The 17,115-nt window shown below is 40.6% G+C and overlaps 2 protein-coding genes across 2 annotated transcripts in view; one reads left to right on the forward strand and one right to left on the reverse strand.

Annotated features, from left to right (window-relative positions):
* Positions 1 to 1,648: 1,648 nt before the first annotated feature.
* On the reverse strand, positions 1,649 to 15,857 carry LOC146961795 (transforming growth factor beta-3 proprotein-like). Its single transcript, XM_085770479.1, has 7 exons — positions 14,985 to 15,857; positions 9,872 to 10,035; positions 6,908 to 7,037; positions 6,679 to 6,786; positions 6,116 to 6,281; positions 5,793 to 5,946; positions 1,649 to 3,659 (listed from the first exon to the last, which is right to left on the reverse strand). The coding sequence occupies exons 1-7, from the start codon at positions 15,328 to 15,330 to the stop codon at positions 3,501 to 3,503; spliced, it is 1,227 nt and encodes a 408-aa protein (XP_085626605.1). The 5' UTR covers positions 15,331 to 15,857; the 3' UTR covers positions 1,649 to 3,500.
* Positions 1,892 to 17,115, forward strand: part of esrrgb (estrogen-related receptor gamma b) — a 92,606-nt gene continuing 77,382 nt past the window's right edge. The window contains exons 1-2 of the mRNA XM_085770478.1: positions 1,892 to 2,029; positions 8,183 to 8,254. The gene's annotated coding sequence lies outside the window, so the exon portion shown is untranslated. The remainder of the gene's footprint in view (positions 2,030 to 8,182; positions 8,255 to 17,115) is intronic.

A 17,115-nucleotide genomic window follows, 5' to 3' on the forward strand; every position in this document is an offset into this window, starting at 1 on the left:
AGCTTAAACGAGCGTTTCACTGTCTGTGTGGCCAATTTCTGAACAATGTGGCCACTACATAAGCCAGAATGACTCCTTGCAGGAATAGAAAGACCCAAGCAAATTACTGCGTCTGTCAGGAGAGGCCTCGCCATCGCTAACCCCTCAGCCTGCTTCCATTACACCGACATGGGAAAGGATTCTCTGGAAGAACCAGCTATATTATCTTAATCTTATACTGGGAGTGCTCCCAGTGGACAACCACCCAGTTAAAGGGGCATTTACTGACTTGAAGAAGTAAACAGAGACACGTAGCTACAGTACAGAGCAGTTGATGTATGTAACATTTAACCTGTTGTAGTTTAGTTTAGTTTGTTTCTAGTGGGGACAAGTGAACTTGGACGTAAGTAAGTGACTTATGCTGAAGGTTAAAAGTCAATCATGCATGGGACATGACTGCTCTTTACCGGTAATGTGTGTTTGTTTGTACAGGGCCGTCTGCAAAGCCATTAAAGCCCCAACCCCTGTTTTAGACCTCGTCATGCCCTCTGGTCTTTGTGTCGCCATCATGGTTCATCTCTGATTGGTTGTGACAGGGAACAATAACGGGCACACAGAGAAAGGGAATTCTCTCTGGCTACTTGTCAGTCCATATTAGCTCAACCCAAGCCACCCACCCCCCCTCACAAGAAAAAAAAATCAGCCCGGCTGATTGCAAACCATTGGTGAACTTGACATAAAAATAGATGTTGCCAATTTCACCCTTAATTAAGGTTTTATTAATGGCTAATAAAACATTTAGTGATACTTTATCACACACCTATAAATAAGCATAAGTACAAGTTAGGAAGGACCAGACTGGTTTTTATCATCATTAATAATTCATAACACATTTAAAATAAACTATCAGTTTTGCAATTAATAAAATCATCAAGGTTAGTACCAATGGTTAGGCTATTAATCAAAAATGTTAGAAAACCATTATTAATAAGGTGTGATGGCTTCTCAAACATTTACAATTATTCAAGTTGTATAAGTTAAACAATAATAAACAATTTTAGCTTTAAAGCTCTGCAGCTCTTTTCCAGCAGGTCAAAGGTCAAAAGGTACTTTGGAGTTGTTGTGTTTGATACATTGGTGAACTGAGGAACTGTTTAGCGAATTGGAAAAACTCAAATGATAAATCCAAGGCAGAAATGCTGGAAGGGGATAAACACCTGGAGGGTAGTGTAAAAATATATGATATATTTCTCGGGGTTATGTGTGTGTTTTTCTTTTTTACTAACAATACTATGAAAAATAAGAAAATAAAGAGATGTCCGCACATTAATATGCTCTGAAAATAAGAGTAATTGCATCTCGCCTGGGAAAGCTGTTAAGCAACAATCCCTGAGAAAGAGAAGTTGAATTTATTGCTCCGGTAGAAAAAAGGCCTCTCCATGCGCCCTGCAGGAAACAGGTGGGACTGGTGAGATTCAAGTAAGAAAAATTATGTTCGTATGGAACCAAAACATTATGAGAAAATCACGTTTTAAATGGCATTTCAATATGGCAGACAAGACCACTGGGTAAATTCATCATTCTCTAATTTGGTGTTAAATGTTTAAACAGATCTATTACATTTGATTATGTGTTATTCTAATGGTTCTTAAGAAGGGCTCATACAGGATTTGCATGTTGTGTTTTTAATAACAATCATAATCAACAAGTCAACAAAACAATATTACTGCCAAAAACATCACCTACATGTCACCTAAAGGTTAGATGACTCTGACTGGGCCAACGTCAAACAGTACAGGGATTCAGAGTCGCTCTCCTGACTCGGAGAAAAATGAGGTCTAACTGTACATCCAGCCACTGTCATGTTATGACTTCTTCCCCTCCCTCTTCATTTTTTTGTTCCATTAGGGCTTCACACTGTAAAAGAGCACCAACACAAACAGAGACGGAGCCGAGGGAATGAAAGACTGCAGTGTTTTGGGAACACCAGAGTCCTGACTGCACATGCACATGTGACTCCTTGTCAGCTGGCTGGAGTGAAAGGTGACAGGTGAGTTGATAGGATACTATGACTTTGAAAACAAAACAAAAACAAACGTAACAGCTGCTCTTTAAATTTCATGTCATTTCCTGTTATTGCTCGAGAAAAGTGCTCTGGTTGAAGTTTCTGGGGATAGTCGCCTTTTTAATACACTAAGCTTTTAGTCAAACATACACTGGACCAAATACAACAAGTCAAACTAAGTTGTTGATGCACAAAAAAAGTTGCATATTCTGTCTAAATCACAAGGAAATGTAACAGTACTCGAGGCTTTATACAAAAGTGTTTCCATCAATCATTTTTCATCCCAGTTAGTGAAACAATCACTATATGACAAGTTGCATAACAGACCAAATCTGCTATTAATGTAAAAGAAATCTCGTTAAAAAAAAAAACTTGTTGCATAACACTTGTTCTTTTCCAGTATATTCTTTGATGTCCCAAAAATAATTTGAACCTGTTAGGGATGAAAACTTCCAGTGAATGGCAGGCAGTGTGCTCATGGCTAGTTTCCATCACAGTTCTTCCCTTGCATACAGGTTCCCTCCTTTTCTCCTTCTCCTTCGTCTTCTTCTCCTTCTTCTCCCTTTTCTTCTCCCTCTTCTGCTTCTTCCTCCTCCTCTTCCATCCATTCTAATAGATGCACTGAAAAAAAAGGGCCATTGCTGCTGGCTGGCCAAAAAAAGAAAAGCTTGGCTCAACTTCTTTGTTCATTCACTTTCCATTGCAAATCCAACAGGCATTCTCTCTCAGCTCTCCTTTTCCCTGACCACAGCTATGGCTTTGGATACAGCAGCAAGTCTGTCCTTTCTCCTTTTGTGATTGAAGATAATGCCCACTGTTTGAAGGGAAGGGAGCTTAAGGCAAGTTCAAGGAAAAGTCCAGATCCTGAATGGACTTTTCAACCATTCAGAAGAGCACTGTCTACATTTGTGACCATTAACAATACCGTTCCAAGGCTAGAAACAGGGAAGCTGCTGTATTGATAAAGTAGAGACATGAACTTTGTGGAATATTTGCTTGAGCTTTGAAAAAGAAAATAGATCACTGAGTAGGTCTCTTTTTTTTTCCACAGATGTCACAGATTTGTTCGGGAGTCTAGCCTCATGAGCGTGCTGTTCAATCTTCACAAACCTAGACAAAAATATTTAAAGATCGTACCTTGATTGTAAGACTGAGTTTGGTTAGGGTTGGACCTTTTTAAGAGTGAGGAGAGAGCTACTTCTTATCCAGAACTGACTGAGTGGGTGAAAAAATACAATAAACAAGGAAAAAAAAGGTGACCTCAAGTTTTATGAAAATCTGCGTCCTTGAAAAAAAAAAAAAAGTGTGACCTCCAGAGTGGTTTTCAGATCTAAGCCACGAGGCCACAGGGTCAGTTTAAGTATTTGTCACAGCTAAGAGTCCAAAAGTCAACGAGCATGGGTTTGGTCAGTACCTAGTAAAATCGTGCCACACTACCTCGCCTTTCAATGTCTTCTCAGCTACATTTGCAAGACTTGACAATCATGTTGGAGAGTTGCTCCACTTTGGGGGTTCGTCCAGAGTAGTAGAGTATAGTGAGGGGTTCCAGGTCTTGAGGGACACAGCAGGGGGCGGCCGATGCCTCTGGATTCAGAGTGTTGTACAGGCTCAGCAGCTATTGGAAAGCACACGGGGAGAGATGGAAACTCACTTTCAAATATCTTTCACAGCTGTGCAACAAGTCAGTAAATTGTGCTATATTCAGTATGTATAGAGTAATGGAGTCTGCTGGCTAGTATACCATCTGTAAATACTCAGATACGTAATTGTAAATTCACATTAAGATTCATAAATAACCAACTAAACGATGAATACTAAATAATCTGGTGAATTCTATTGTGTTTTTCCCCGCACATTTTATGGAAAAGGGTGTTGTTGATGTTGCCTATGATATTTCCAGTGGTGTGGCCAAACAGCCCAAGTGTGAGCTCAATAACTAAAACGTGAAGCTAAAAGTTCATTTCAGTTCCAGGGTCAACAAAACACCTCGCAGTAGGGCTGGGCGATATGGCAAAAAACGTTATCACGATATGTTTTTCCATATTGATCGATTCTCGATATCGTCTCGATATGTATTTTTTGCTGCCGCTGCCAGTTCAAGCAGCATCCTGACTGAATCCTGAAGAAACCAGAGAATGTGTTCAGTTTGGGAGGATGACATGAGTTCACTTTAATGTTCATTAAGGGTGGAACAGTTCAATAATCCACAGTTTGATTTGATTTACATTGTTGTTGCTGTTGTTTTCTGTTGTCTTTTTTCTACCATACATCAGCTCTAAAATGTGTCAATCATGAGGCTTTAGTCTTTCTAGTTATTTGAACAGGTTGTAGACAAATATTTAGCTATTTAGCTGCTCTGACACCAGGCTTTATGCCGAGCCCACTCTGATGAATCCAGGTGTGTCTGACTCTGACCTCAGTAGTCACAACAACTGTCAGACACACCTGGATTCATCAGTTTGTCCAATAATGTAAGACAGGAAGGAAAGGAGCCTGTTTGAGCTCAGGAAGTAGTGGAGCTGTGCATAAAGCCTATTTATTGATCTGACTCGGTAACCACGAGCGCAGTTCACGTCAACTCAGGTGATCTGCAGGTTGTTGTTTCACTTCACCGCTCCGACGCGACGCTCCGTGTGTGTGTGCGCGCGGCGCTGACAGAGAGAGAGGGAGGGAGAGAGGCTGTCGGCGCATACTGTGAGTGGATTTGACTCCGCGCGCACTGTCCGCGGACTTTTGCGGTTTCATAGGCAAGCATACAGTATCACATTTGAAACAGATTGAGTCCGCGCGGTCATAAAAATTGAGCTTTGCACGGAAGGGACCGGCGGACGCCCGCTTTGGGTCCTCGTCTGCCTCGAGTGCGCGCGGACATCCGCGGAGGCAAATACGCCGGAGTATGTGGGGGCCTGAGCCTAGCGCATGTTCTTCACACTGTACATGAGCAAACAGACATGTTACCGCAGAATAAACGTCACAAGCAGCTCCGTGTTTCCTCCACTTTCTGACCGTGGTAGGCTATCATCAGGTTGCTCTGACTCCACACTGACAGGCTTCTTTAGCCGGGACAGACGAACTGATGCTCCACACGTTCACAATCGCTTCAGTTGCCATCGGCTCCACCTCCACTCATTTCCTCCCTCTTTTACAACTTTCACTTTATCACAGCTTGGGATCAATAAAGTATATCTATCTATCTATCCATCTTATCCTTCCTCCCTTTAGCTGCAGCAGCTCAAACAAGCTCTGCATGCTCAGGACAGGAGGCGGAGTATCAGACGGAAGTGTGGCCGGCTGCTGTCGCGCATATTTACTTTCATGTGATATCGAGGAATAGGGCCATAGCTTATTATCGAAATCGTTCAAAGATTTATCGCGATCCCGTATCGAGATCGTTATATCGCCCAGCCCTACCTCGCAGTGTCAACAGCTACATAACAAGATATAAAGTATTTGCTTCAAAAGACATAGGTTGCTAATCTTTACGAGCTGTTGCTTGTTAGTTGCCGCCATGTTGCCTTTTCTACCAGTGTGCCTGTTGCCTCTCTCTGTCTATCTGTTTGAAATGTGTGAATGAGTGTAATCGTCTTTAGGTTCATGCTTGTTTTGATCCCATGAAGGTATGAATACGTGTATGCCTGCACGTCTATTTATACCATCTTAAAGGAAAACTATTTTTCATTTTCCACTGTAGTAACGTGTCTCTCACAAACTCTCTTGTTTTGTGTTGATGAGTAGTCCGACTCCTTACCGAGCTGTGTGTTGTGTCTGAGCTCCTCAGGTAAGGACAGGGCCCCGAGCAGTAGTTGGCATCATAACCACTGGGCTCATGGATCCACTTCCAGTCCAAATCACGTCGGAAATCAATGTGCAGCTTGCGAACACAGCAGTTCTCCTCCGTGTTTCTGCGACGTAAACAATCAGTTTTTTCGTTATAATGCATTTAAATGTGCATTTACATTGTCCAGGCTATATTGGCTACACTATGTTGCAGGATATATTTAGGATATCATAATATATGAGCGGGTGCATATAAACATATTCAATTTTCAAGATAATTAGAGTATCCCTTACGAGAAACAGTAGTTTGTGTCCAGGGCTCTCTTGCGGCGGCGGGTGTACTGAGTGTCCAAGCGGTGTGGTGGGATCATCATGAGGATGAGATGAGGCAGGTACTGTTCCTTTTTCTTCTTCAGGTGATCCAGATCCAAGCGACTGTGTTCCTCATCTCCATCCACACCTTAATTATAGACACGATCGAGCCGCATGTAAACCAACGCCTTTAGTGGCTTTTCTTTTTTCCTTTTACAACTTCCCTGAATCTGAGCATGCAATTTTCAAAATTATTGAGTATGAAACTGTCATCGCTGTCTTCTTGTCTGACATTGCAAGTTTTATTTTTAGTCCTCTGAGGCAAAAGATGAATCAAGCTACATTTCATCTTTCACTGACAATGATCAACTCCTGAATTGAAACGATTTTGTACCAAACCTCCCAAGTTGAGAAATGATCAATCATACAACTAAGGACAAGATGACCACCTCAAGATCCTGAACTGACAGGATAGGCGTTCTCAGACAAAGAGCAACTAACACCAGACCTAAATAGCTATGGGACAAAATGTTGTTGAGGCTCACCTTTGAACTTCACCTCCAACACCTCGTTCTCATTGTCAATGATGTCACCGTTTGGGTTGAAGGTGTGGCAGGGGCAGTGCACACTGATTTCCAAGCCCAGATTAGTTCCTGATGGCAAACAAGTACAATGAGGATTGTCAGGAGGATCGTGAGTTGAAAATGAGTTGGGATGATGAGAACTGACGCAAGTTTTTGTAGGAAAACAAGTTAACAGTGACCTCAGTCTTACCTCTGTTCACCAGCCATTCCCGCACTGTGTCGGTCACGTCGAAGGAGACCCATTCAGGGGTACCTTTGGTCAGCACATTCTTGGCTGCGATGTAGCGTTGTTTCCTAATGTGTTCATTTGGCCTCACAATCTGCAAGGCAAGAAGACACGGTCATTCAAAAACACTGAATTTGCATCAACAAAATAACACCAGACCAGATATCAGGCTGTTTAGTTGTCTTGAGCTAAGATAAGATACGCTATGATGAGCTAAGATGATGAGATCACAGGAACATGGAAACAGATTTTAAAAAGACTTAAAACCTACATCTTTATGGCTTTGTGAAGCTGTACTTATGGTGCTTTCGTGTCATATTGGAGTCACAGTAATTACCAGTTTCCCACTTGTAAATAGCATTCATGTCAACATCCAAGTTGTAATTACGATTGGGAAAGTAATTTTTTTTTTTTTTTTGAAAGCAGTGATATATTGCATTTGGTTGTAAAAGAGCATGCAAGAGCAAGCAAGCGTGAATGTTGAGATCTGCTGAAGTCTGTCGTTAAAGGTAATTAAAGGCTGAGATGTATTAGATACTGTACAGTGGGTATTGAACAAGCTCTGTATTTATAACTCTTATATATCAAACTGTGCAGTAAAAGAACAACCGCCACTCAACATCATTGACACTTGGTTCAAATTACCTTAGTTTTAAAGTGTGGTAGACAAAAATGTGTTTGTAGCTGAACATGAATGCTGAAGTCATGAGATCATTCCTTGTCATTACTTTCCCTCCAAACTCAGATGAATGCTAATGTCAACATACCAACATGCTCCTAGTGATAATGAGTGTAATTGCAAAACAATTGCTAATGAGTAGCTATTAAACACAAAGTGGAGCTAATGGATCTGCACTGCAGGTATGTGGTTATAAACCAAAGTGCTGAACAAGCTGAAGATTTGGACCCATCCCATTCAACTTCATCGTTAAAAAGGCGACCTAACGAGGGACGATGTTTATTGTTTCGTTTTAAATTGTTGATATTATAATGCCGTGCTTGGTGTATTCACTGTAAGTTTGAGTAGAGTTTGTGAGCATGTGTCGACAGCTTGATTGACTACCACTGGCTTGCATTGAGGTACATGTCACACATTTCTTGTTTTGATTGGAGTCAAGTGACATCACAGAGCTACTCCATCCACCTTTAGCCCGAGCTAGAGACTAATTAGCCAGATAACTCAAAACACCTGGGGTCTATTATTGTAGAGCCTTTATCTGTGTTTCTCTCTGTTTTTAGTTTTTGGCCTGTTGGGGGCAGAAGAACGCGACAGATATCCTGACATGGACGACATGGGACAACATTCAATATGTGAGTCAAATATTCACGTTGTTTTTCTCTCCAAAGGTAAAAAAAATGAGTCATTAGCTTGCTAGCTAGTTGCTAGTTGCTTTATTATCTGCTATCATCTGTGTCATGACAAGGAAGGGCATAGTTTGTCACAGCTTGTTTACTAAAAGACTAACAGCTGTTGGTCAAAACAAACTTGTTGTGAGGATATAATATACAACAATTCAGCCATTTATTCAACGCGCCTGCTGCTAGACCAAAGTAATAAGCTACAGGCAAGATGAAATTGTGCAAAGCTGCAGAATTGGATGCTAATTGTCTGTGACTTTCTCACTGCTAGCTGGAGCCTTCACATCACCCACAGTCACTTTTATTCTTTCTAAATATAAACATATTTGTCCGGTTCAGCTCATAGCTTTTGCTTTAAAAGAATGGTGGTGGTTGCTGTGTGTGTTCAGTGGGAGCACCTATAAAAGTAAATTACAAGTCTAGCGCTCCTGACCTGTCTCTGGTGTAAAACAGTAAAACAATGCACATTCACATGGTGCCATATTTTTGGATGAAAATGTGAAAAGAAATATGTCAAAGTCAAAGACAAATATGATTTATTTCTCTGGAATAACGAGGAGTCGTGGAATAAAAGTATATTTATGCAAGTGCCATATTTCAGTACTTTTTGATGCCATATTTATGGACTTTATTAAGATTTGAAACACAGGACTTTAACCCTCTTATTGTGTTATTGCTACTTTGAAAAGATGGAAACATATTCAATCCCTGAGTATCTGCCATCACTTGCACAAAAGAAAAAAAAAGTTCTTGGTAGAGTGAAAGCACCTGCCCTCTGTTGCTACCTTGCATAACAGTGACCATTTTTCTGTAAACACGCACTCGCTAGACAATGGAAGAACCTTGATGCTTGGCATTATTGGATTAAGTTAGATTAGATAACATTAGATTATAGTTCAATGACAGATTTTTCTTGAAATCCTTTTGCATGACATGTATATTCCGTTAAATGGCGACAGACATAAAATGACAGATTCAGTTATAACAAACAGAATGAAAAACTTGCACTACATTTTGTTGGTTTGGTTTGTTTTGGTTCGGTTTTTATTACTTTAGTTGTCTTTATATTGGATCCATAAGACCAAGACAGAATTACAGGCTCTTCATGATGTTGACTATGACTGAGGTAAGTGGTCGTATCATGTCATCACTTAGTCGAACAGAGCCCCCTTTAAATAGCTTGATTTAAAAAAGACTTCTACATAACCAAAATGGAGACCATATTAGATCTGACCTGCCAGTGCTGCACTAACAGTAACCCTGTCTCACTTCTGCAAACACTCCGCAGGCCTGTTGAGCTTTTTGGCTTTTGGTCTGGCTGTTACCCACGCCCGCAACCACAATCTGGTTGTCGTTGGCTCTCTTTGTCAATTAGAGCCTGAAATCATGTGGCGGAGAACAAGTAACCAGCTTATGTAAGATGCATTCTTGACAGACTAGAATCTAGTAATGTTTTAGCATACAAAGATTAAATCCAGAAAAGGGAGATTTCGAAGCTTCTTGTAGCCTTGACTCTGAGCTTTGCCTTTGATCTTGGTAGAAGGACAAGGAAACAGTATCTTTACACACCTGGTAGAGCTCAATCCGCTGTTCATTCCTCTTGGCGTTTGAGTTTGGCATCCTCAGAGCTCGAAACTCTGCTCTGAAGAGGTTGGTTGAGTTCCTTTCCATGGCGGAGACGTTGAAGCGGAAAACCTTAGAGGTGATGCCTTTTGGGCAGTAGAGCAGATCGTCTGGAACAGAGAGAATAAAATAAAAGTTAAGTGAAAGAACAGGCTTACAAAGTCTTATCAGGATCTGATAAAACCAGCAGTCTATGTCCAGACAACTGCATCATCACTTCTGGACAACATAATCACGGATAATCGATTTGTAATCTCCTTCACATGCATGCAAAAGATGAAATGAAGAGTTTCTCAGGTGTAGGCCTTATTCACAGTAGACATTCTGCCCTAGCATAGTAGGAAAAGCACAGGTGTTATCAATAACATTGGTATTATTACATTAAATTCTGTTCAAGTCTAAGCCATGACAGTGTCACAGTGAGCCAGCTTTATCAATACCAGGACCCTGAAACCGAAACAGCTAAATGCAGTTCAGATGTCATTCATTGTATTATTGAAACCTGTGCTCTTCCTATTGTGACATGTCGAAATGTCTTTGAAAATTAACAACAAAAAAGGCTTTTTAAAGTCATCTATATATTTATTTTTTGGTCATAATTGATGAGTCATTGTCGTGATATCTCTCCATCTGACTTTGTGCAGAAACAGACGATCAGTTAATAATTATCCGTCTATGTTTTTAAAAGATTTTTCCATCATTATTTTGAGAATCTTTTTGAAAACCTTTCAAAATAAATAACTTATAACTATGAACAAGATTTTTGAAATCTCTAAACACTCTGATGTTCATATCCCAAGCTCTGAATTATATTTAAAATGATGATAGTTTAATATATGTGTTGTTTTCATTCTCAGAGCCAATTATTTTTAATTTATTGATTTACATGATGAATAAGACAATGCTGAAGTAAGACACTCCCACAATTATAACTGAAAGTTGTTAAGTTGCATTTCGCTTCAAAAATGATCAAAACAGTCAATCAATTATCAAGATGCTCATTTCAGATCACCACATATTTTTGAAATGTGCTCTTCTGGCCTGGCGACTCCGGGTGGACTGTGCCTTTCAATTGAACTTTCATCCACTTGATGCCAGATCTGTCATGTGCCAAGGACACACAGCTCTCTGTCACTGTTACTAACTCATATCATGAACTAAGTTGGCAGCAGATGTAATCATTTTAAACAATTAGATTATAATTCAGTCGAACCATATTTCTTCACATTGCTTCATTACATATATACTGGAAAAGTTATTCACACCTAAAATATGAGCTTGGGTCTACCAACCCCACCAAGTTTATCAGTCACAGTGAAATGATTTGTGTTGTTTCCTGCCTTATCAAAATTCCTCTGTGTTTTTCCAACACTTTCTGTCTATATTTGGTGGAAATGAAAATGTTGTAATTTGAAATAGCAATATTATTGAGCTTAGTATGATTTCATCTCTCTGGTATCTGCATATCAAAACCCCTTCCACTGACAACTTTTTGGACCCAAATGCCTTCTGACCATGATGACTTCTCCACAACCCAACCTCAGTCATTGACATATGCCAGATTCTGTATGCGTACCATGCTATAAAAGGAAATCTTTCCGATGTTTGCTGTCCAGCCTCTCAATGCAGTAATTTGCCAGTCTTGCAGCAGCTTTCTGCTTCATTTGCACCTGTCACAGATTTGTGGTGGTTCACAGAGCTGCCTCAGATCCACCAGAAGGTCAACAGTTTACCTCCAGAAACCATCAAAAGGAGAGTGTATGTTTGCCCACATTAACTGAGGGAAAGAAAGTGAAATCACTGGTTCCGAGTCAAAAATTGATTCCACAAAGCCAGCACTTTAGTCCTGTCATACCACAAGGGCCAACACCCTAAGGTGGCTGTGTCCTAATAACTAGTAGTACACTGCTGCTGTTTCTACCTGATCTTAAGAGAATTGTTCTATCTCTTTGGAAAAATACACTTTTTTTTGCGTCAACATCTCTCACGGATACTCAATATGAAGCTTCTGTCAGCAGCTTGTTAGCTTAGCTGCACATGAAGACTAGAAACAGCATGAGTGTTGGCCTGGCTCTAAGGGAAGAGAAGAAATCTGCTTGCTAAGACATGGTAGGGATTTAAAAAAAAAAAAATGTATCCAAATATTTTGTTGCATGTGAATCATTTCCTCTAATTTTAAGTAAAGATACCATTACAAACCATGCTGACTAAGTATAAAACATACAGAGTGCATCTATTGAAGTCTATGGGCTTGATTTGAAATTTGGAGACTGTCCTCCAGAGAGGAATGACAGCATCAGTCGTTTCAGCCTGTGTCAAATCCCTCTAGTGGCAGTAGTAATTATGTCAGGAGCAAAGGAGGAAGTCTGACAATGTTATGACAACACATTCTGCACAGGGAGAAGGCCGGGGTTGATGGATAGATGTCGGAGATGTTTTCTTTTCTTTCTTTTTTTTCTAAGCACGACAATGACCGTTTCCTAACCCTCTAACCTTAACCAACTGTCTGTCACTGTAGCCATGATAATGAGGCTTCCTTAACCTTAACGAAGAAGCCCAACCTAAATCACAGTGTTTCTCTAAATCTAACCAACCCTCACCACAGCTCTGTCGGATGATAAGAGATTTATATTTGACTGGAAATGACTGTCTAATGTCATCCTGCTGACAGCTGGCATCAGATCAGAAAATGCTTCCATGTGTTGCTGAAGAGAGATGGTGTACTTGATTTAAAATTTTCTGTCACTGTTTGTACATTTCAGAAACAAATACTGTTTGTAGTACTTTTTTTTTTACTGATTATAAGTGCATCAGTTGTCTTATTAGATCTTATTTTTATAGCTGTTGATAAAATAACTGAAAGCAGCTGTGGATAAAACTTGCATCTTAAAATAGACAAATGTTACAAAACTTGTAGACCATTATTTGTTTCCTGAATAAAACTGCAAAGATAGTGAAGATACAGAATATTTATAAAGTTTATATTATTTCTGTAAAATAGGTTAACCTGAGGCTGATTGCATCTCCTCATGATCCTTTAACTGAAGAAATCAGGAGTCGTCCCTGCCAGAGCACAATGAATCTGAAAATTGTTCGTCTTGCCTGTTCCAGCATATGAAAATCACATTAACCAGTCTGAGCAGCCTCAGTGAGTATATGTGGATATACTGTACAAGCTATTGACAGAATGCATATTTCCAGGTATGAGATCACGTTGGACACATAAAAACTCCTGCCAACACCACAGCTTTATGTTTGACAAAGTAAAAAAAAAAAAATAATGGTGATTTTAGGTTGTCCACATTTTAAGTTTTAGTTGTTGACTAGGATTAAGATATTTTGAGGTACTTGTGTCAGTTCAGATCTGAGAGTTATATTGCTTTTCTGCCATATTAATTACATTAGGGTACTGGTCTTCACCTAACTATGAGGAAAAGGTACATGTGTGTAAATCTGTCTTACATCTTTGTACCTAAAGTCCATCTGTGACTCTGAATCCAAAAATGAAACCACCACATGAACTTAAGGCACCTTAGTGCCTGGCGTTTTTGTCATAATCATTTTGTGAGATTCAAAACAGAACATTGCTGAAGGAAAATAGGTCTTTTGAGAAACACCTGTTGATTTCAAAGGGACTGTGATGCAATGGTCTTGGCTTTCCTCTAGACCATGAGGCCCTCTCCGGCTCTCACACACGCACAGCATTTATCCTATTCTGCTTTCTCGGTAATCCAGACTCAGTTGGACCACATGCTGCATGAATCTCCCTCAAGTACTGACACATGTCCCTCTCAGCATAGGTTTTCCACGTCCAGTTCATAGCTTTTAATTCCATATAGGAAATAGCTGTGGAGAGGTTTAGCATGAAGCAGAGAATGTGAACAGGACTTTACTGACGAATATCCTAAACTATTATTTAACCAGGCAGATAAATGCTACCCAATGTTGCCTTAGTGTTAATAAAATGATGGCACAGTGGAATCATTCATGTTTAAGGGGGTGGATGCTGGCTCAGGTTCACACCCAATTTAGCTAAGTTAAACCTGAGCGGTGCAGTTAGTGATCTCATGCTCACGGGCCACCCCTGCGGCTGATTTGCAGGCCAAGACAAGCAGCGGGGTCACTTAAAGCTCTCTTTCAGTGGGGACGTGGGTGGTAATGATGTGTCTGTGTATGCGATAGCTTCACGGGACCCCCACTCCTCCTGTAGTTTCACACCGGAGGGGGAGAGGGGTCTCTTTATCCAGGCTAACGGGGAGGTCCTTCCATCATCTAACTTTTCCTGTCCACCTCCGTTAACTTTTCCTACTCCCTCTCCTAAAGGCATCCCCTTCTGTCTGGGCAGATGTCCCTCTCATTTGGGCCTGACTGGAAAGGAAATGGGAACATCTGGGGAGAGGGACAGGATCCATGGAGGAAAAAAAACAAGAGGAGGAAGAGTGGAGTCAGGAGTAGGAGGAGAGTGACTTTCCTGGAACACTAGTTCAGGGTTAAAACAGGTTGGTGGTGAGCATTACAGGAATAAAACACATCCTCCAAGTGCAAAACAAGTCCACCTTTCAGATTTACAAATGTCAGAAAGCTCAGACACAAGTACCCTCTCTCTTTTTAACGTTAGATGTATGTGCAGAGTTTAACATAAGAAGGCTGACTTCACCTTCATCTGTTCTTGAGGGGAGGAAAGTTTGTCTGTGCTCACGTTATGAAGGAGACATTTTCAATTTAAGGATTAACATTATTTGCACAGTCATGGATAGTGGGTTTCTCAGCAGGATTAGCTGGAATTTTTTATGAATTTTCAGCCAAATAACTCAAAGACTATTTTTGTGGAAGACGAGAGTTATCATTCAAAGTGTTTGTGTTTAACTTAAAATCTGTCTAATATGCAGCAGACCAGAGGTGATTAAGGCTCCATGACATAGACACCTAACTTTGATTGACGCATCTGGCTCGCTCTTCAATTGGTGCGTAATTGCGCACGGTGGACGCCTTGATTGCTGACACTGAAATGGCAAATTGATAGAAACTTGGCTGCCCCGTAAGGAGCTGCAATACTTACTGCTCTCTGGCGGTCCGTAGACCATGTTGAATTTGTATATCTCTTTGGCATAGTACTCTGTCTCTGTGTTGTCCTGACCGCAACTTTGCTGCCGATCCCTCCCAAGCTCCTCCAGTAGCTCCTTGGTGCTGTTATACAATGCTTGGATCTGATAAGGGATTTTACTCGGTCCGAGGGACTGCGGGGGACTCGTCAGTCGGAGCTTGCTCAGGATCTGACCCCGTATCGCCTCGACCCTCTTCCTTTTCACATGGTCAATATCCACGGTGGCACAAGTTGACAGGCACGAGCTCAAAGTTGCGCAGTTGAGGAGGAGGACAAACAGTAAAGCCTTGCCCAAATGCATCTTTCTCTCTGCATTTGGTTCGCTCGGTTAAAGGAAAAACAAAAAGGTGCAGATTCACAGGCGACGACTGCCAAGGTCAGTGTCAGTGAGCCGTCAGAGATCAAGCTGATGAGCCCCGCTGTTGTTTTCTTTGAACTTCCTTTGGAGCTTAATGATGAAAAACTCCTCACTTAATGCATTTTCTCGTGGCGGTCCCTTTCGTTATCAGCAGAAATCCAACTGTGCGTTCGCCCATCAGACATTACCCAGTTCAGAGTCCCGAGCGACAGAAACTCTCCCACATATATGAGACTTATCCGGCACAAATATCTCTGTAGAAACAAACAGACTTTTCTTTTGCATTCTTGTGCTCAGTCCAGTAGATTTAAGTCGTCCCACAGCTGGGCATACTTCTCCTCTTTTCTTTCTCATTAAAATCTAGAGCCTCTTTATTGTCTCTGAGGAGACAGACCGCAGGCTGTCAGGTTAACGAGGTATATGCGACTTTGAGCGGTCGGTATGGCCTCGCATGTGTTTTATACCAGTAGTTTCTGACGTTTGATGGAGGAGGGACCGCAAGCACCCGGGAGAGCCCAAATCATAACAGGGCTCATTGCGACGCACCAGACATCAGCTGTGACTAATAAACATGTAAAGAGTCTACTGTTTTATTCTCTGACTGCTCACTTATTTGTAGCCTACTTTTATATGAAGTTGGGAAGTTACAGTTTTAATATTGTGGCCAGTTTTTTTCTTCTTCTTTTGTGGCACCTGAGATGATTCATGATCTGACCGTTCACGATAGTCTTTGCTGTTTATCCCCATGTTTTTCAACAATACCGTCAGCTGTGATCTTCGGGGTGTCTAAGTATAGGCTACTGTATATCTCCTCTGATTGTCTACCGTATTTTGAGTTTGTTCATGCCTGGGTCGTCCTCCCTCTAGTGGCCAGTCGCGGTACACACAGTAGCCTAATTAATCAGACAGTATGTGTGGTTTCCTCAATCAGATAACTTTCTACATGTTTGTTTGATGTTTGTTCTATCTAAAATATAAAAACAGTTTATCTCCCTAAAGACTAAAGGTAATAGTCCAACACAACAGCCAAATCTAAACCTTGAAATGCTCTAAATACTGGGCCAACATGAAGTTCAATATTGTTTGGCTTAACTTGAACATCAAAATCGTGTCCTATATTTTTTTTAAAGCTGAATATGTGTTATGTTCAATTAACAGAGAAATTAACATTCAACAGTTATGTTTCCTTTTTTGTTTTTTACAGAAAGTAAGAAAAAATAATTACATCCACTAACACCATCCCTGACAACAATGACAAATGACAAAAACCAATAGCAAATAAACAAACAGAAACCTGCAACAATAAAGCAAATGAAACAAAAAGAGGAAAAAGTGCTATGTATGTGTCACAGAAACCATAAAACTAACAATGAACGAGATTCATAGATTTTACACATAGAAATTCCAAACACATATTTCGTAATAATTCACAGTTGGGTCCTTTGTCTGCTCTTCTTCAGCTGGACCCGTCTTATAAAGAGCCACACAATACAGGACAAATCCGGTTGTCAGATGCTGCTCTTAAATTACAGAAAATCCTTTCAGACTTCACATTCTGGCTACATGATTTCATTACTGTTCAAAAGAACCAAAGTTTCCTCACTGTCGTAGCAGATTTTCCCATGCCCTCTGCAAACCGCCATCCACATAAAATTCATTTTTCTACCCTGATGTCTGAAGGTTTATTTGCAGACCCCTTAAGTTATTTCATCTTTTTGATTTTTTCCC

The sequence above is a fragment of the Trachurus japonicus genome, chromosome 24 (assembly GCF_045865225.1).
Source record: "Trachurus japonicus isolate A0001 chromosome 24, Traja_1.0".
NCBI lineage: Eukaryota > Metazoa > Chordata > Actinopteri > Carangiformes > Carangidae > Trachurus > Trachurus japonicus.